At 49.0% G+C, this 22,040-nt stretch overlaps 1 protein-coding gene across 2 annotated transcripts in view; it reads left to right on the top strand.

Annotated features, from left to right (window-relative positions):
- LOC142657511 (vitamin D3 hydroxylase-associated protein-like) overlaps nucleotides 1-22,040 on the top strand; it is a 124,964-nt gene that overhangs the window by 7,616 nt on the left and 95,308 nt on the right. The window contains exon 1 of one of the 2 annotated variants that reach the window (XM_075832546.1): nucleotides 8,021-8,412. The exons of the other annotated variant lie outside the window; for it this stretch is intronic. Within the exon in view, the coding sequence (XP_075688661.1) occupies nucleotides 8,137-8,412 (276 nt within the window). The 5' untranslated portion in view covers nucleotides 8,021-8,136. Of the gene's footprint in view, nucleotides 1-8,020; nucleotides 8,413-22,040 lie in introns of those variants that run through there. 2 annotated transcript variants of the gene reach the window in all.

Here is a 22,040-nt window from a genome sequence, read left to right as displayed (position 1 = left end):
CCCTGGTGATGCTAGGCTGCTGCTGCTTTATTGTATCTGGCTGGTTATGAAAAATGGGGGGGACCCCACGTCATTTGAAAAAAAATAAAAACTAATTGGAAAGAACGATGTCGGGTCCCCCCAATTTTCATAACCAGCCAGATACAACACAGCAGCAGCAGCAGCATTACCAGGGGTGGGAGGGGTCACTGTTTTTGGCCTTCCCCAGCCTTATACTACCAGCCTGCGGCCCCCCCGGTGCCTGTCCGTCACTACAGATGGTCGGGTACTGGTTCGTACCCGGCTCTTCCCAGGACTCCTGGTGGCGGTGGGTATCGGGGTAATAATGGGGGTTAGTGTTCGCCTCTGCACCGGCTAACATTAAGCCCCGCCTTAGTAATGGATACTGTCAATCAGCCGGCGGCCATTACTAAGGCGGTGATAATAAAGTTTAAAAAGATACACAGACATAGAAAAAATATTATATTGAAATAAAAAAACACAACCCTCATTATCCATTATATTGAGAATAAAAAAAACGCCGTCATCGAATCCGAAGTCCAAAAACCGAACCTGTAAAAAAACACAAAAATAATCAGTAACACATAAAGAAGCAAAATTATTATTCTTACCTTTCCTGGGTCCAGCGCTGGAGCCGCAATGTCAGCGAGCTGTGTATCTAATCCAATCATGTGTGATACTGTCTGCTGAGCTGTGTATCTAATCCTATCATGTGTGATACTGTCTGCTGAGCTGTGTATCTAATCCCATCATGTGTGATACTGTCTGCTGAGCTGTGTATCTAATCCAATCATGTGTGATACTGTCTGCTGAGCCGTGTATCTAATCGTATCTTGTGTAATACTGTCTGCTGGGCTGTGTATCTAATCCTATCATGTGTGATACTGTCTGCTGAGCTGTGTATCTAATCCTATCATGTGTGATACTGTCTGCTGAGCTGTGTATCTAATCCTATCATGTGTGATACTGTCTGCTGAGCTGTATATCTAATCCGATAATGTGTGATACTGTCTGCTGAGCCACTGTATCTAATCCTATCATGTGTGATACTGCCTTCTGAGCCACTGTATCTAATCCTATCATGTGTGGTACTGTCTGCTGAGCCACTGTACCTAATCCTATCATGTGTGATACTGTCTGCTGGGCCACTGTATCTAATCCTATCATGTGTGATACTGCCTTCTGAGCCACTGTATCTAATCCTATCATGTGTGATACTGTCTGCTGAGCTGTGTATCTAATCCTATCATGTGTGATACTGTCTGCTGAGCTGTGTATCTAATCCTATCATGTGTGATACTGTCTGCCGAGCTGTGTATCTAATCCTATCATGTGTGATACTGTCTGCTGAGCCACTGTATCTAATCCTATCCATAGTTAATAGGGTGGTAGTGCTATAGATATGCTATGCTGTCTCCTATACACACATTTTTTTGGGCGGACACATATGTATTGGGGCTATTTCCCCTGACATTTTAAGCCCTGAGGGTCTGTTCACACGGCAGCGTCCGTTACGTTCAGGAGAAAACAGCACAGTAATTTCAGCCGTCATGGCATGTGCAGGCGTCTTTCGCTGCGTCCATTACGGACGTAATTGGAGCTGTTTTTCTATGGGGTCCATAATGGTGGGGGGCAGTAAGAATTTTTACATCGGGGCCCATAAGCCTTTAGCTACGCCCCTGTGTCCCCCCCAAGAAATGTGTGTGTATAGGAGACAGCATATCTATAGCACTACCACCCTATCAACTATGCATAGGATTAGATACACAGTTTAGCAGACAGTATCACACATGATAGGATTAGATACAGTGGCTCAGCAGACAGTATCACACATGATAGGATTAGATACACAGCTCAGAAGACAGTATCACGCATGATAGGATTAGATACAGGGCTCAGAAGACAGTATCACGCATGATAGGATTAGATACAGGGCTCAGAAGACAGTATCACGCATGATAGGATTAGATACAGGGCTCAGCAGACAGTATCACACATGATAGGATTAGATACAGGGCCCAGCAGACAGTATCACACATGATAGGATTAGATACACAGCTCAGCAGACAGTATCACACATTATAGGATTAGATACACAGCTCAGCAGACAGTATCACACATGATAGGATTAGATACACAGCTCACCAGACAGTATTACACATGATAGGATTAGATACAGAGCTCAACTGATAGTATCACACATGATAGGATTAGATACACAGCTCAGCGGACAGTATCACACATGATAGGATTAGATACAGAGCTCAACTGATAGTATCACACATGATAGGATTAGATACACAGCTCAGCGGACAGTATCACACATGATAGGATTAGATGCAGAGCTCAAATGATAGTATCACACATGATAGGATTAGATACAGTGGCTCAGCAGTCAGTATCACACATGATAGGATTAGATACACAGCACACCAGACAGTATCACACATGACAGGATTAGATACACAGCTCAGCGGACAGTATCACACATGATAGGATTAGATACACAGCTCAGCACAGTATCACACATGATAGGATTAGATACACAGCTCAGCAGACAGTATCACACATGATAGGATTAGATACACAGCTCAGCAGACAGTATCACACATAATAGGATTAGATACAGTGGCTCAGCAGACAGTATCACACATGATAGGATTAGATACACAGCTCAGCAGACAGTATCACACATGATAGGATTAGATACAGCGGCTCAGCAGACAGTATCACACATGATAGGATTAGATACACAGCTCAGCAGACAGTATCACACATGATAGGATTAGATACACGGCTCAGCAGACAGTATCACACATGATAGGATTAGATACAGTGGCTCAGCAGACAGTATCACGCATGATAGGATTAGATACACAGCTCAGCAGACAGTATCACACATGGTAGGTTTAAATACCCAGCTCAGCAGACAGTATCACACATGATAGGATTAGATACACAGCTCAGCAGACAGTATCACACATGATAGGATTAGATACACACCTCAGCAGACAGTATCACACATGATAGGATTAGATACACAGCTCAGCAGACAGTATCACACATGATAGGATAAGATACACAGCTCAGCAGACAGTATCACACATGATAGGATTAGATACACAGCTCAGCAGCCAGTATCACACATGATAGGATTAGATACATAGCTCAGCAGACAGTATCACACATGATAGGATTAGATACAGTGGCTCAGCAGACAGTATCACACATGATAGGATTAGATACACAGCTCAGCAGACAGTATCACACATGATAGGATTAGATACACAGCTCAGCAGACAGTATCACACATGATAGGATTAGATACACAGCTCAGCAGCCAGTATCACACATGATAGGATTAGATACATAGCTCAGCAGACAGTATCACACATGATAGGATTAGATACAGTGGCTGAGCAGACAGTATCACACATGATAGGATTAGATACACAGCACAGCAGACAGTATCACACATGATAGGATTAGATACTGTGGCTCAGCAGACAGTATCACACATGATAGGATTAGATACACAGCTCAGCAGACAGTATCACACATGATAGGATTAGATACACAGCTCAGCAGACAGTATTACACATGACAGGATTAGATACACCGCTCAGCAGACAGTATCACACATGATGGGATTAGATACGCAGCTCAGCAGTCAGTATCACACATGATAGGATTAGAGATAGGGCCCAGCAGACAGCATCACACATGATAGGATTAGATACAGTGGCTCAGCAGACAGTATCACACATGATAGGATTAGATACAGGGCTCAGCAGACAGTATCACACATGATAGGATTAGATACAGGGCTCAGCAGACAGTATCACACATGATAGGATTAGATACAGGGCTCAGCAGACAGTATCACACATGATAGGATTAGATACACAGCTCAGCAGACAGTATCACACATGATAGGATTAGATACACCGCTCAGCAGACAGTATCACACATGATAGGATTAGATACAGGGCTCAGCAGACAGTATCACACATGATAGGATTAGATACACAGCTCAGCAGACAGTATCACACATGATGGGATTAGATACACAGCTCAGCAGACAGTATCACACATGATAGGATTAGATACACAGCTCAGCAGACAGTATCACACATGATAGGATTAGATACACAGCTCAGCAGACAGTATCACACATGATAGGATCAGATACACCGCTCAGCAGACAGTATCACACATGATGGGATTAGATACGCAGCTCAGCAGTCAGTATCACACATGATAGGATTAGATACACAGCTCAGCAGACAGTATCACACATGATAGGATTAGATACACAGCTCAGCAGACAGTATCACACATGATAGGATTAGATACACAGCTCAGCAGACAGTATCACACATGATAGGATTAGATACACAGCTCACCAGACAGTATCACACATGATAGGATTAGATACACAGCTCACCAGACAGTATCACACATGATAGGATTACATACAGAGCTCAACTGATAGTATCACACATGATAGGATTAGATACACAGCTCAGCGGACAGTATCACACATGATAGGATTAGATACAGGGGCTCAGCAGTCAGTATCACACATGATAGGATTAGATACAGGGGCTCAGCAGTCAGTATCACACATGATAGGATTAGATACAGGGGCTCAGCAGTCAGTATCACACATGATAGGATTAGATACACAGCTCAGCAGACAGTATCACACATGATGGGATTAGATACGCAGCTCAGCAGTCAGTATCACACATGATAGGATTAGATACAGAGCTCAGCAGACAGTATCACACATGCTAGGATTAGATACAGGGCTCAGCAGACAGTATCACACATGATAGGATCAGATACATCGCTCAGCAGACAGTATCACACATGATAGGATTAGATACAGAGCTCAGCAGACAGTATCACACATGCTAGGATTAGATACAGGGCTCAGCAGACAGTATCACACATGATAGGATTAGATACACAGCTCAGCAGACAGTATCACACATGATAGGATTAGATACAGAGCTCAGCAGACAGTATCACACATGCTAGGATTAGATACAGGGCTCAGCAGACAGTATCACACATGATAGGATCAGATACATCGCTCAGCAGACAGTATCACACATGATGGGATTAGATACACAGCTCAGCAGTCAGTATCACACATGATAGGATTAGATACACAGCTCAGCAGACAGTATCACACATGATAGGATTAGATACACAGCTCAGCAGACAGTATCACACATGATAGGATTAGATACACAGCTCAGCAGACAGTATCACACATGATAGGATTAGATACAGAGCTCAACTGATAGTATCACACATGATAGGATTAGATACACAGCTCAGCAGACAGTATCACACATGCTAGGATTAGATACACAGCTCAGCAGACAGTATCACACATGATAGGATTAGATACACAGCTCAGCAGACAGTATCACACATGATAGGATTAGATACAGAGCTCAACTGATAGTATCACACATGATAGGATTAGATACACAGCTCAGCAGACAGTATCACACATGATAGGATTAGATACACAGCTCAGCAGACAGTATCACACATGCTAGGATTAGATACAGGGCTCAGCAGACAGTATCACACATGATAGGATTAGATACACAGCTCGCTGACATTGTGGCTCCAGCGCTGGACCAGGAATGGTAAGTATAAGAATTATTTTTGTGTTATTTTAAATGTTCGGTTGTTGGACGGATTCGAGGACTTCAATGACAGCGTTTTTTTATTTCAATAAAATATTTTTTCTATGTGCTTGTATATTTTTAAACTTTATTATCACCACCTTAGTATTGGCCGCCGTCTGATTGACAGCATCCATTACTAAGGCGGGGCTTAATGTTAGCCGGTGCAGAGGCCAACACTAACCCCCATTATTACCCCGGTACCCCCACCCCCCCCCGCCACCAGGGGTGCCGTGAAGAACCGGGTACGATTCAGTACCCGACCATCTGTAGTGACGGACAGGCACTGGGGGGCCGCGGGCTGGTAGTATTAGGCATGGAAAGGCCAAAACCAGTGACCCCCCCACCCCTGGTAATGCTAGGCTGCTGCTGCTGCTGCTGTGTTGTATCTGGCTGGTTATGAAAATTGGTCGGGGACCCCACATCGTTCTTTCCAATTATTATTATTATTTTTTTTAAATGACGTGGATTCCCCCCCATTTTTCATAACCAGCCAGATACAATAAAGCAGCAGCAGCCTAGCATCACCAGGGGGGGGGTCACTGGTTTTGGCTTTTCCCCTCCTGATAATACCAGCCTGCGGCCGCCTCATTGCACGCCCATCACTACAGATGGTTACGTACTGGATGGTACCCGGCTCTTCCCAGCACCCCTGGTGGTGGTGGGTACCGGGGTAATAATGGGGGTTAGTGATCGCCTCTGCACCGCCTAACACTAAGCCCCACCTTAGCAATGGACGAGGTCAATCAGCCGGCGGCCAATACTAAGGTGGTAATAATAAAGTTTAAAAATATACAAGCGCATAGAAAAAATATTTTATTGAAATAAAATAAACCCCCAACCCTCATTATCCATTATATTGATAATAAAAAAAACGTCATCGAAGTCCTGAAATCCGACGTGTCCAACGACCGAACCTGTAAGAAAACACACAAGAAATGATTAGTAACACGTGTGTTAGGCTTAGATACAGGGCCCATGTGTGATACTGTCTGTGGGACCCTGTATCTAAGCCTACCACAAGGTAGGCTTAGATACAGGGTCAGGCAGACAGTAATCTTATACAGTAATACAGGGCCCATCAGACAGGATCACACATGGGCCATGTATCTAATCCTACCATGCGATTGGCTTAGATACAGGGCCCAGCAGACAGGATCACACAATCTGTCATCCTGTCTCATGGGCCCTCTAAGTCTGCTACATCGTAGACTTAAAGGGGTTGTCCAGTCCCTAAACATTGATGGCCTGTCCTCAGGATCCTTGCAGACACTGAAGCGCCTAGGGAGAGTGTCAGGGACTGCAAGGGGTTAAGAAAGGATGGAACGGTTTAAATAATGCCCAGGACCAGGATTGGTTAACAAGGGGTAAGAGGGGCGTGGTTAAGAAGATATAAGGCAGGGGTTTGGAGCAGAAAGCCCTCTTACCTTCAAGCTGCAGTGGAAGAAACACCTTTGCTGCTGCTGTGGAGATTCAGAGCGTGTTCCTTTCAAGAAGATGGTAGAAGAACTGTTGCAGAAGGTGGCACAGCGGGTAGCGTCGGAGGGACCTGCGTGGCTGGAATCCCTGCTGGAGGAAGGAGAAAAGCAAGGATCAGAGCGCGGTACGGAACAGTCGGGAGCGGCTACCCGAGGTAGGCCGCAGCGCGTTACACGCCCTCCGGTTCGTCTGAGCCCTAGCCCCGTTGCTGTGAGGGGTGCTGTGACTGCTGCACAGTCATGCGGTGGTCCCAGCAGGTCCCCTAGGCCTATGTCGACGGGCGCTTCGTCGGTCGACATAGTGCCCCCCTCCCCCCGCCCACTCGTCGCGCTGGCGTCCTTCCCCAGGGCGGTAAGAGGGCGGCTGTTAAACCTGCACGGGCACGGTACAACCCGCCTCGAGCTGCTGATGCGGGCGCGGAGGCAGCGGTCGACTTTCGGGACAGTGGGGTGAATATGGCGGGCACAGGTGATTGGTCCGACATGGTCGCTTACCATGCGGCATGTTCACGGGAGCTGGGACTTGCTTCCGGTGCCTGTGAGCAGCCGGGGTCGGCGCCATCTTTCCCCGTGCTGTTCTCTGCGCAGCCAGAATTGGCTGCGGGGAGAACAGAGGCGGGACGTCCTGGCCGGCGCAGTGCGGCCAGGAAACAAGATGGCGGCTCACATAAAAAGAAGATGGCGGCGGGTTCGGGGAAGCGGGCGGTGATCAAGCAGCCCAGCCAGGGGGCGGGGGCTTCTGCGGTGCCTGTCGCTTCTCCACCCCGGTCCTAGGAGGGATAGGGTCGAGGGTGTTTTGGACTCGATTTGCCCTTCTCCTGCCTTGTCATCTTTTTCTCCTGCAGGTCCAAGGAGGGAGCGTTCCAGGCGAGGGAGGAAACGCCGGGCTGGAGGACATCGCCGGCACGGCCATCATAGACGTCGCAGATCAGGTGACGTGAAGAGGCATGGTCGGCGGTATTCCTCGTCTTCCAGCGATGGATTCTCCTCCTCGTCGGCGACGACGTCTGCATCATCAGGATCGTGGAGGAGGTCGTCGCGGAGATCATCACGGCCGCAGAGACGCAGTCGACGCCGGGAGGGGCAGCGCTTGTCGGTGGATCGGGAGCAGCTGTCCCAGGTTGTCCCTCCCGCCGGGCCGGTGGAGGAGGTGCAGGCCATGGTTCCAGTGCCGCGGCAAGTGGCTGAAGGACCCTCTGGAGTCGGTGGGACCTCTGGGAGCGGTGAGTCGGCCTGCGGTGACGCATGGCTTAATAAATCTAATGCATCGGGTGCGGATTTGATTTCTGTTTTAAAAGCCGTGGTGGCTGGGTTAAAAGTGAATGAGGGAACGTCGTGTCCCTCGGTGCCACCAGAGGGAGCTATGCCCCCGTCTGAGAAAGAGAATGCTTTAGCTAGTTTGACGTTTAGAGATTCATTGTTTTGTGGAGTCGCTCCTCTCGGGACTCATTTGTCTGCTGAGATCAAGGACAAGATTTTGAGGAATGAATTTGTGGATATTTGGTCCTTGGTCTCGGTGGAGCAGGTGACTGTCGACAAGGAGCGGGGTTTTGAGAGAGGTTCAGATAGGAAAGCAAAAGTCGCGAAAACGTTTGGCAACTGGGTACAGTGTTACGCTACACTGGCTCATGTTATTTGCCAACGCTATCCTGGGAAAGGGGCCGAGTTGTTTGTCTATTTTGACACAATTTTCAGCGCCCACAGGCTGCATGGTGGTGCGGCCTGGTGGCGATATGATGAAGAATTTCGGCGTCGTTTGGCTTTGTCGCCTGATATTAGTTGGGCGACGAAGGCAACGGACGTGTGGTTGCAGCTTATCTTAGCGCAAGGGAGCAGGCAACAACGACCCTTTCCCAGTGCAGCCGCAGCGCCGGGCCCCGCCCCTGGAGTTGCGGCCGCTAGGCCCATGGGTGCCTGTTGGCTCTACAACGAGGGCCACTGTCGTTTCTTTGCCGCGTGCAAATTCCGACATGAATGCTCCATCTGTGGGGGCGCTCATGCGGCGCTCCGGTGTTTCCGGAGAGGTAAGCAGCCGGTCAAGGCACCTCCTTCCGGCGCAGCGGAGAACGCCGGTGAACGTGCTCGAGATGGGCCCATGGTTAGAATGTGGGCATTGCGCGGCTAAAATTGGCGAAAGAAGTGGAATTAGGGAGAATGGCAGGTCCATTCAGCGAGCCGCCGTATACGAATCTGCGAGTTTCCCCCCTTGGTTTAGTTCCAAAGAAGGAACGGGGAAAGTTTAGGCTGATTCATCACCTTTCCTTTCCTCGCGGTGGTTCTGTTAACGACGGTATTTCTAGGGCGGAGGCGGCGGTTTCGTATACGTCTTTCGATGTTGCAGTAAGGCTGGTACAGGCGGCTGGACAGGGGGCGTTGTTAGCTAAATCTGATATTGAAGCGGCCTTTCGTTTGCTGCCGGTTCATCCGGAGTGTTTTCACCTGCTGGGTTGTTGTTTAGATAAAGGGTTTTACGTGGATATGTGCCTTCCTATGGGTTGTTCAATATCATGCAGTTACTTTGAGATGTTTGCGTCATTTTTAGAGTGGGTAGTTCGTTTGGAGTCTGGTTGTGATTCGGTCATTCATTATCTGGATGATTTTCTTTTTGTAGGCCCGGGGGGCTCTGGGTTGTGCAGCACGTTGCTGAGAGTGTTTCGACAGGTGATGTCGCGTTTTGGTGTACCTATTTCCGAAGATAAGACGGAAGGTCCGGTAACTGTTTTGTCATTTTTGGGTATCGAAATAGATAGCGAGCGGATGATTTTTCGCTTGCCCGATGAAAAATTGGCAAGGCTGGTGACGCAAGTTGACCATGTCATGGGGTCGAAAAAAGTGACGTTAAAACAGTTACAGTCGTTAATGGGATTGCTGGTGTTTGCTTGTCGTATAATTCCAATGGGTCGTGTTTTTTCTAGGCGTTTGTCTTTAGCCACTAGAGGTATCTCGAAGCCAAATCATTTTATCCGGGTAACCTCTTGGATGAAGAAGGATTTGTTTGTCTGGCATTTGTTTTTGAGTTCGTTTAATGGGAGGTCGGTATGTCAGGACGCGGAGTTGTCTAATGTAGACTTGGAATTGTTTACGGATGCAGCCGGAAGTGAGGGTTTTGGAGCAATTTTGGGCCGAAGTTGGTGTAGGTCCCCTTTGCCCTCGCATTGGAGTGATTTGGGAGTTTTACGTAATTTGACGCTATTGGAATTGTTTCCTATTATAGTTGCAATAGAGTTGTGGGGTAGCGTGATGGTGAATAAGAGGATTGTATTTTGGACAGACAACATGGCGGTGGTGCATGCGGTGAACGGGTTGTCGTCTAGTTCATTGCCAGTATTAGCTTTATTAAGACGGTTGGTTTTGAAGTGTTTGCGTTTGAATGTGTGGTTCCGTGCAAAACATGTTCCGGGAGTAGGTAATGTGATGGCTGATGCTTTGTCTCGTTCACAGATGTCCCGGTTTCGGGAATTGCACCCGGCAGCTTTGGCAGAAGGGGAGTCCCCCCCCCCCCCCTTCACTTATGGGCCCTGGTCGAGGACAACTTATGAGGCTGTTGAGGGGTTCGGTGGTACCGGCGACTTGGAAGAGTCATTGCAGAGCGTGGGATCGGTGGTTGGAGATTGCGGGGAATAACTTCCCATCACAGGATGGGTGTCACCTGGACGTCACGTTAGCAAGTTTGGTACAATTACGTCAGGAAGGGGGTAGTGCGGCCACGGCGAGCAAGTTTTTAGCAGGGGTGGCCTTTATGTTAAAATTGTGGGGATGCAGAGATGTTACAAAAGAATTTGTAGTTCGGCAGTCTTTGAAAGGGTGGAAAAAAGAGGCGTGTTCCAGGGACACGAGGCGGCCAGTATCTTTTTCGCTTCTGGGTCGGCTTCTAGCCGTTTTATGTTTTGTGTGTCGGGATGAATATGAAGTGTCTTTGTTCGGCGCGGCGTTTTCTTTGGCTTTCTTTGCCGCATTACGGGTTAGTGAGCTGGTTCCGCACAGCGTGGGGGCAAGCGGTGGTCTTCTCGGATCTGATGTAGTGACGTTGGGAGATTCTCTCAGGGTCTGTGTGCGGAGGTCAAAGACTGACATGGTAGGGAGGGGTGCTTGGCTGTCGATTGGGAGGATTGGGGGGCAGGATTGCCCGGTAAAATGGGTCCAGGAATTCGTGTTGGTCCGAGTGCCCGGGGCTCAATTCTTGATCCATCAGGATGGATCCGCAATGTCGCGTTTTCAATTTGAGGCGATTTTTAAGGCCGGATTGAAGTACCTGGGTTTGCCACCGGGCGAGTTTGGTACACATTCGTTTAGGATAGGTGCGGCAACTGAGGCGGATGCCTTGGGCTTGGATTCAGCGGCTATCATGCGTCTGGGTAGATGGCGTTCTAATAGCTATAAGTCATATGTGCGACCTGATTTGGTTTTAAAGAGTGTTTAAGCTGGAAGGTTTTCATTTCTCTTACTCGCTCACACTGTGAATCGCCAACATGGATTCAGTGTGACCAGAATGAAGGGGAGCAGCTCTCGTACGAGTGCTGCGGCCCCTTCGAAACAGCTGATTGGCGGGTCCCGGGAGCAGGGCCGCCATCAGGAATTTCAGGGCCCCCTACAGCTAAATTTTCTGGGCCCCCCTACCGTGGCACCGCCTGTTAACGGTACTCCGTCCAGCACTATATTATGGTACCCAGGGCCGCCATCAGGGGGGGTATTATGGGTACTGATGTGAGAGGCCCGGCCAAACCTAATTGAAAGGGGGGCCCGGCAACTGCCGCGACTTGCCTTTGGTAGAAAAAAAACAGGCCCCTGCAATGGGGCTTGTTTTTTTCACCAAAAGAATGTCGTGAGCTGCGGGCCCCCCTTTCAATTAGGTTTGGCCGGGCCTCTCACATCAGTACCCATAATACCCCCCCTGATGGCGGCCCTGGGTAGCATGGGGGTCGTCAAACACTGCCGCCCGTGCGACCGATCGCGCACACCCGCAAACTCCCGCGCATGCGCACCCGCCTGGAACTGCGCACCGAATTTTGAGGCAGATTTTGACCTGCCCACACTATCTTGCCGCGTTTTTTGCCCCGCGGCGATTGATGACAGCAGACAAAAAACGCAGCGAAAAATGCATTTTCTGCCTCCCATTGATTTCGATGGGAGGTCAGAGGCGGAACCGCGGCAAGAAAGGACGTGCTGATTTTTCTTTTTTCCGCAACTGGCTCCCATTGATTTCGATGATTTCAGATTAAATCAATGGGAGGCGGTTTTGGAAGTTTTTTTGGTGCTGATTCTGACGCAGCGTCCGAGTCAATATCAAGGCCCAAAAACTCTGTGAACTTGGCCTTATTGTTAGGGCTTATTCAGACAAACGTGTAATACATCCGTGCAACGTGCGTGATTTTCACGCGCCTCGCACGGACCTATGTTACTCTATGGGGCCGTGCAGACTGTCAGTGATTTTCACGCAGAGTGTGTCCGTGTGTCCGCTGCGTAAAACTCACGACATGTCCGATATTTGTGCATTGTTCGTGCATCACGCACCCATTGAAGTCAATGGGTGCGTGAAAATCACGCCCAGCACTTCCGCAGCCGTATAAACTATGAATGAAAACAGAAAAGCACCGCGAGCTACAAACAGAGTGTCATAATGATGGCGGCTGCGCGAAAATCACGCATCATACGCTGCTGACACACGGAGCGGTTATGGACCTTTTGCGCACACAAAAAGCACACGCTGGTGTAAATCCGGCCTTAGGGTAGGAACACACTAGGAATGAACACTGCAGATTTTATGCAGCACATTCCGGGCTGCGCTAAGAATAGAGGATCGCGTCACCAGGACTACGGCCGGGGCAAGTCTAAACTTTTTTATAAATTAAAAAAAGTGCCTTTTTTTTTTTCTCATGTGTGATTTTTGCGGCAGAACCGCAGCATTTCCGCAACAGAGGAGCGGCGATCCCACAGAATACATTGACACGCTGCGGCTTAAAAAGCCAAAAGCCGCACTGCAGGTCCATTATTTTTGCAGCGTGTGGATGAGATTTGTTCATATCTGACCCCCTCGGCTGCGACTGTGATACGCTGCGGATTATCCACAATAAAATGTGCTGCATAAAATCCGCAGCGTTCATGCCGAGTGTGTTCCTTCCCTAAGGCCGGATTTACACAAGCGTGTGCTTTTTGCGTGCGCAAAAACGTGGCGTTCTGCGCATGCAAAAGGTCCATAACAGCTCCGTGTGGCAGCAGCGTATGATGCGTGATTTTCGCGCAGCCGCCATCATTATGACACTCTGTTTGTATGTTTGTAGCTCGCGGTGCTTTTCTGTTTTCATTCATAGTTTATACGGCTGCGGAAGTGCTGGGCGTGATTTTCACGCACCCATTGACTTCAATGGGTGCGTGATGCGCGAACAATGCACAAATATCGGACATGTCATGAGTTTTACGCAGCGGACACACGGACACACGCTGCGTGAAAATCACTGACAGTCTGCACGGCCCCATAGAGTAACATAGGACCGTGCGAGGCGCGTGAAAATCACTGACAGTGTGCACGGCCCCATAGAGTAACATAGGACCGTGCGAGGCGCGTGAAAATCACTGACAGTGTGCACGGCCCCATAGAGTAACATAGGTCCGTGCGAGGCGCGTGAAAATCACTGACAGTGTGCACGGCCCCATAGAGTAACATAGGTCCGTGCGAGGCGCATGAAAATCACTGACAGTGTGCACGGCCCCATAGAGTAACATAGGTCCGTGCGAGGCGCGTGAAAATCACTGACAGTGTGCACGGCCCCATAGAGTAACATAGGTCCGTGCGAGGCGCATGAAAATCACTGACAGTGTGCACGGCCCCATAGAGTAACATAGGTCCGTGCGAGGCGCGTGAAAATCACGGACAGTGTGCACGGCCCCATAGAGTAACACAGGTCCGTGCGAGGCGCGTTGCACGGATGTATTACACGATCGTCTGAATAAGCCCTAACAATAAGGCCCAGTTCACAGAGTTTTTGGGCCTTGATATTGACTCGGACACTGCGTCAGAATCAGCACCAAACAACTTCCAAAACCGCCTCCCATTGATGTAATCTGAAATCAATGGGAGCCAGTCACGGAAAAAAGAAAAATCAGCACGTCCTTTCTTGCCGCGGTTCTGCCTCTGACCTCCCATCGAAATCAATGGGAGGCAGAAAATGCATTTTTCCCTGCGTTTTTTGTCTGCTGTCCTCAATCGCAGCGGGCAAAAAACGCAGCAAAAAACGCAGCAAGATAGTGTGGGCAGGTCAAAATCTGCCTCAAAATTCTTTAAGGAATATTGAGGCATATTTTTTCGGCCTGCAAAATACTCTGTGTGAACAGGGCCATACTTAAACAGCACTTTGAGACACTTTACTCACCGTGTCAGAAGAGCTGCTCCCACTCCAGTCCTCTTCAGGCGATGTCTTCGGTCCAGACGTCGTCCTTCACCTCCAGGCTCCAGAAAATGGCGGGGATCGTAGAACTGCCGCCGCGCAAGAACTAGACTCCTCCCCCTCTCCTTACGCAGCTACGCTCTGGAGGAGGAGGCGGAGTCGGACGAGGAGGAGGACGAGGAGGCGGAGTCGGACGAGGAGGACGAGGAGGAGGAGGCGGAGTCGGAGGCGGGCCAGCAGGTAAGTAACCGTGCGCCGCTGTCATTCTAAGCCATGAATAAGGACGGAGACACCATCCGAAACACGTAGGCTACCTACCTTCAAATTTTCCATTGCAAGATATACCATATACGCTAATGAATAACCTCTTTTAATCAAGAACGAATAAAACTTGGAAAAAGTTTCCTTTTACCTCTGCCAGCGCTGGATCCAACCACTCTTTCCTACAAAACGTGCGCCGCTGTCCCTGTGTGGCTGTCCTTCCCCGTCGATGTACTTGTGTTGCTCCCTCTCAGCGGCGCGCCTGGTCGTTCGCACGTGGGCGCGCGCTTGCGATCGTGCGCGCTTGCGGTCGTGCACGCTCGTACGCGCGCAAGCGGTGGTGTTTCGCGGCGCGGCGGCGGTGATGAGAGGGGGCTCCGCAGCTCGGGGGCCTGCAGCAGCTCACGACATTGTTTTGGTGAAAAGAACAGGCCCCATTGCAGGGGCTTGTTTTTTTCTACCAAAAGCAAGTCGCGGCAGTTGCCGGGCCCCCTACAGTACTACCCCTAATACCCCCCTGATGGCGGCCCTGCCCGGGAGACAGACCCCGCCAATCAGCTTCAGCAGACAGGGTTATTAATCTTACTGTCCTCTTCAGCCGCGGCGGATGTCCTGACTCTATCCAGGATCACGATGTTGTGCGTGGCGCTGTGACGTCAGGACCTCCGCTACGCTCCGGAACCAGGAAGGTAACAACTGTCAGTTACTATAGTAACAGGGGCCCGCGGCCCGAGTTACTATAGTAACTTTTCATTGATGTGGTGCGGGGGGCCGCTGCGACCCCTATAGCTACGCCTCTGCAAGTGGCGGTTAGTGATAGATTTGACATATCTGAACCAGTTCTTTGTAAAGTAAAAGTTCATAATGGAATCTATACAATCAGTCATAAATATTATCCAAGAAGGGGATTTTCTAGCCACTATTGATCTGCGAGACACCTACCTTCATATTCCGGTCCTGAGGAAACACAGGAAGTCTCTTCAGGTAGTAGTTCTTGTTCATCATCAAGTCCTACATTTTCAGTTCACCTGCCCACCCTTTGGGATAACATCAGCGCCCCGAGTGTTTAAGAAGGTAGCGGTGGTACTATCCGCAGTACTACGTATGAAAGGGATCTTCATATCTCCGTACCTGGTCGATTGGCTAGTTAGAGCCCCGTCAGAAGACATGCTCATAAAACACCTGAAGGTCACTCTAGACATGCTCATAAATCACCTGAAGGTCACTCTAGACATGCTCATAAAACACCTGAAGGTCACTCTAGACATGCTCATAAAACACCTGAAGGTCACTCTAGACATGCTCATAAAACACCTGAAGGTCACTCTAGACATGCTCATAAAACACCTGAAGGTCACTCTAGACATGCTCATAAATCACCTGAAGGTCACTCTAGACGTGCTCATAAATCACCTGAAGGTCACTCTAGACATGCTCATAAAACACCTGAAGGTCACTCTAGACATGCTCATAAAACACCTGAAGGTCACTCTAGACATGCTCATAAAACACCTGAAGGTCACTCTAGACATGCTCATAAATCACCTGAAGGTCACTCTAGACATGCTCATAAAACACCTGAAGGTCACTCTAGACATGCTCATAAAACACCTGAAGGTCACTCTAGACGTGCTCATAAATCACCTGAAGGTCACTCTAGACATGCTCATAAATCACCTGAAGGTCACTCTAGACGTGCTCATAAAACACCTGAAGGTCACTCTAGACGTGCTCATAAATCACCTGAAGGTCACTCTAGACGTGCTCATAAATCACCTGAAGGTCACTCTAGACGTGCTCATAAATCACCTGAAGGTCACTCTAGACGTGCTCATAAATCACCTGAAGGTCACTCTAGACGTGCTCATAAAACACCTGAAGGTCACTCTAGACGTGCTCATAAAACACCTGAAGGTCACTCTAGACGTGCTCATAAAACACCTGAAGGTCACTCTAGACGTGCTCATAAAACACCTGAAGGTCACTCTAGACGTGCTCATAAAACACCTTAGGCTGGGTTCACACGACCTATTTTCAGACGTAAACGAGGCGTATTATGCCTCGTTTTACGTCTGAAAATAAGGCTACAATACGTCGGCAAACATCTGCCCATTCATTTGAATGGGTTTGCTGACGTACTGTGCAGACAACCTGTCATTTACGCGTCGTCGTTTGACAGCTGTTAAACGACGACGCGTAAAAATACAGCCTCGTCAAAAGAAGTGCAGGACACTTATATACATTATATGCAGGACACTTCTTTGTACGTGTTAGGAGCTGTTTTCTCATAGACTCCAATGAAAACAGCTCCAAAAACGGACGTAAAAAATGCAGAGAAAACGCAGCGAAAAACGCCGCGAAAAACGCGAGTTGCTCAAAAAACGTCTGAAAATCAGGGGCTGTTTTCCCTTGAAAACAGCTCCGTATTTTCAGACGTTTTTGGTCACTACGTGTGCACATACCCTGAAGGTCACTCTAGACATGCTCATAAATCACCTGAAGGTCACTCTAGACTTGCTCAGATCGCACGGTTTCATCATAAACTTCCAGAATTCTCATCTAACACCATGCACCAAGTTAAAGTATTTAGGCTTCATGATAGACACACAGAAAATGTCACTGACTCTGTCCAGCGACCGGATATCTTCTAACCGTCATGGTGTTCAGCGACTAACTTCATTGGGTCACTGCTCCATCCATCAGGCCATTAGAGTGTTAGGCCTTCTAACACATCGGCTATCGAGGCGGTACCCTGGGCAAGGGCACACATCCGAGTGTTACAATCTAACATACTAAAAAGTTGGGACAAGAGAATAGTGTCACTCGACACCTTAATATCAGTGCCTCCGGATGTGAAACGGGACCTCCAGTGGTGGCTGCTACCCTACCATCTCGATTGAGGCAGATCTCTGAGACCAGTTCATCGGATATTCCTCACTACGGATGCCTCAGGCTCAGGCTGGGGTGCACATGTGGGAACATCATGGGTGCAAAAGAAATGGTCCAAACACGACAGCTGCCTTCCATCCAACATGAAGGAGCTCAGGGCGATCAAACTGGCCCTATTACACTTTCCGGCTGTACTCCATCATCACGATGTACAAATTCAGTAGGACAACCTCCCCGCAGTGTTTTATATAAACAAGCAGGGGGCACCAGAAGCAATTTCTTCAGAAAGAAATGCAGTCAGATTATGGGGTGGGCAGAATGCAATCTGAGATCAGTCTCCGCAGTCCACATTCGAGGAGGGTTGAATCTAAGCAGGAAGCGGATTCACCCAGGAGAGTGGAGCTTGAATCCGGAAGTCTTCCTCCAGATCTCCAGCAAGATGGGCAAACCATCTTTAGACGTCATGCGACCGCAAAGATTGGTAAATTAAGGAAGTTCTCTCAACAGCTCGGATCACCCATATGCCATAGACAGCCTATCATTGAGTTGGGAAAAGACCTTCATATATGTCTTTCCCCCCATCCCTCTCATTCCTCGGGCATTGAGGAAAATAAGGGACTAGAAAGAGAAGGCCATAGTGATCATTCCTCATTGGCGCAGAAGGGCATGGTTTCCGCTCGTGTTGAAACTCTGGAATGGAAACTTCTGGAGACTCCCATTAGGTCCAGGTCTCGAAACTGAACGACAGTCTCTACAAAATAAGCGCTTGTCCGATGAAGTAGTTAATACCCTATTAGCCTCCAGGAAACCCAGTACAATGAAGATATATTCTCGAATATGGCTTATATTTTCCAAATGGTGTCGGGACAATGACAGGTCACCAGATACAGTGTCCACAGTATTGCAGTTTCTACAAGAGGGAAACCAGAAAGGCCTCAAGCCCAATACATTAAAAGTGCATTTGACGGCCATTAATGGTAATCCAGAGGGGAGTTTCTCCAACCATCCACCGATAACCAGATTCCTGAAAGCAGTTCAAATATTAAGGCCAAACTACCACAATCCTCTGCCCTCTTGGGAGTTGCCCATTGTGTTGAAGCACGTCAGCTGTGCCCCGTTTTGAGCCGCTTCACATTATAAGCTTTAAGCTTCTCTCATATAAAACCTTATTCTTGATCGCTATTACGTTCGCAAGGCGGGTTGGCGAGTTGCAAGCTCTGTCCTGTAAAGAGCTTTATCTTAGGATCTTACCCGAGCGCGTTATCCTTAGAACAATGCCGGGGTTCTTACCAAAAGTACCGTCCAGCTCCAAGAGCCAATTTGATGGCCAGTAACTCCCAATCCCCAATTGAGTAGTTGCGTTCTGCGGTAGAGAAGAGCTTAGAGAAATATCCACATACCCTTGACTTGCCCTTGGGACCTCTCTGGAACAGGAGTGCACCAGCACCGACAGAGGATGCATCCACCTCCAACGAGAACTGCAGAGAGACATCCGGATGATGGAGGATAGAGGCTGACGTGAAGGCACTCTTTAGGCTTTTGAAAATGCGGACTCTGCCTTGGGAGTCCACACCTTGGTGTTCATGCCCTTCTTAGTAAGGTTAGAGATAGGAGATGTCAGTGAGGAGAAGTTCGGGATAAACTGCCTGTAAAAGTTAGCAAATCCCAGAAAGCGCTGTATGGCCCTCAAGCCTTGAGGACGTGGCCATTCCAGGACGGACTTTACCTTTTCAGGATCCATCTCGAGACCTCGATTTGAGACGATGTAGCCCAGGAAGGGTAGAGCATCCTTGTCAAACACGCACTTCTCCAACTTCGCGTACAGACGATTCTCCCTTAATCGTAGCAGAACCTGACGGACATGTCTCTGGTGCGTCATAGGATCTGTAGAAAAAATCAAGATGTCATCAAGGTAGACTACTACACAAACATAGAGGAGGTCACGGAAAATGTCATTCACAAACTCCTGGAAGACTGCGGGAGCATTACACAGGCCGGAGGGCATTACTAGACACTCAGTGTCTATCAGGGGTGTTAAATGCCGTCTTCCATTCATCACCCTGGCGAATCCGGATTAAGTTGTAAGCCCTACGCAGGTCTAACTTAGAAAAAAAATTTGCACTACGTATACGATCAAACAGTTCGGAGATCAGCGGCAACGGATATTTATTCTTCACCGTGATCTGGTTGAGACCTCGGTAGTCGATGCAAGGACGAAGAGAGAATATCTTTCATTTTGACGAAGAAGAACCCGGGGAGGAAGACTTTCGTATGAAGCCCCTTTCTACGTTTTCTCTGACATAGGAGGACATGGACAGAGTCTCTGGCAAGGAGAGAGGATATACCCTACCACGGTGAAGGGATGCACCAGGTATCAGTTCAATAAGGCAGTCATATGCCCGATGTGGAGGAAAAGTCTCCTCCTCTCTCTTGCTGAAGACGTCCGAAAAGGCAGCATAATGACCCGGCAATCCTGCCAGTGACCGAGGCAGCGAAGGCTGAGCCGAACGAATTCTCACCAGGCAACGGCCTTGAGACTCAGGACCCCACTGAAGAACCTCTCCAGAATTCCAGTCCAGAACTGGAGCATGCAGACGGAGCCAAGGCAGGCCCAGCAACACAGGGTTAACAGCTTTAGGCAGGACATAGAAAGGCAGAAGTTCGGAGTGACAAGCTCCTACTTGGAGCGTCAGCGGCTTGGCCACCGCTAAAACTGGGTCTGGCAGAGGTAGTCCATTCACTGAAGCAACTGTCAACGGGCTCTCCAGAGGGGTGGTGGGCAATTGTAGAAGGTCTACCAGATCTCTGCGTATAAAATTAGCAGCGGATCCAGATTCCAGATACGCAGAGACCTGATGCGTTTTCTCGCCGGACACTATAGTCACGGGTATGGACAATTTAGACGGAAGTCTCTCTTTACCCAAGGTCGTCACTCCAAGCAATCCTAGGTTTTGGGGTTTTTGGGGGCACAGGCGCACCAGATGGCCATCGTGGTCGCAATAAAGACTGAGTCCAGATGTGAGTCTGCGCTGCCTCTCTTAGGTAGATAACTTACACTGGTCCGTTATTACCGACTTCTTAAGAGGATCGACATCTGAGGACAGGGTTGCTGCAAAGTAGGGACCAGACTAGGAAGGGCTCCCTCCCGTTGAACCTCTTGGAGGCGTTCACGGATCCGTATATCGATCCAGGCATACAGAAGGATGAGGTCATCCAGGGTAGACGGCAGATCCCGAGCGGCAAGTTCGTCTTTAATTCTGGAAGATAGTCTGTGCCAGAATGCAGCCACCAGAGCCTGATTGTTCCATGTGAGCTCTCCCGCCAGGGTGCGGAAGTGGATGGAGTACTCACTCACAGAGGTGTCTCCTTGGCGCAGGTCAATCAAAGAAGCCGCTGCAGATGAGACCCGGCCAGGCTCCTCAAACACCATGCGAAACGTCCGGAGGAAGGCAGGGAAGTCACGGGTCTCTCACCGTCCTTGTCTCTCCCAGATAGGGTTCGCCCATGCAAGAGCCTTTCCAGTGAGGAGAGAAATGATGAAAGCGACCCTGGCACCATCAGACAAAAATGTCCTACTATACAAGCTGAAGTGGATTTGGCATTGATTAAGAAAACTACGACAGGTACTTGCTTCTCCATCATAGCGGTCAGGAAGTGGCAAAGAAACACGTGGGTCAATACTGCCAGGAGGTGTAGGCTGAGGATCAACATTTCCAGGAGGAGTAGTAGGATGAACGGCAGCTTGTGCCTCCTGCTGATGTGCAAGAATGTTCAACGCTTGGAGGAGTTGGTCCTGTCGGGACTGGAGGTCCAGCATATCTGCTCACATCTCCTGCGTCGTCGTCATAGTTTTGAACCGGCCAGCGGGGTCCATGGCCTGAGTGTACTGTCACGAAGGGTCTGTGGACCCACTGGGCCGTACCGCCTTGGCGGTAAAGCAGCTGGCCAACAGGGCGCAGGTCTGAGTCTATGGTATATAGGATACCTGTGGCAGCACGGACAGCAGCTTGGCAGGTACTAGGCAGCAGGAGGACGTCAGGCGTGGAGAAGCAGATAAGCATGGTATCCAGCACAGCACGACAATAGCAAGCACAGCACTAGATCGGCATACAGGTACAGGAACAAGATCACTGGGAGCAGGAAACACCAGGGGACCATTTTCATAGACAGACTAAGGGACACACAACAACGCTCAGGCATAGAACTAGGGGGCTGGACCCCTCTTATAGTCCAGGGTACTCACGGGTCAAAATTCGTCCATTCGTCCACACACTATATATACACACATATACACTATACACACACACTATATATACACA

This window comes from Rhinoderma darwinii, chromosome 7 (assembly GCF_050947455.1).
Source record: "Rhinoderma darwinii isolate aRhiDar2 chromosome 7, aRhiDar2.hap1, whole genome shotgun sequence".
Classification (NCBI taxonomy): Eukaryota; Metazoa; Chordata; class Amphibia; order Anura; family Rhinodermatidae; genus Rhinoderma; species Rhinoderma darwinii.
Note: the sequence above shows the minus strand (reverse complement) of the source record. Positions and strands in the feature narration are given on the sequence as shown.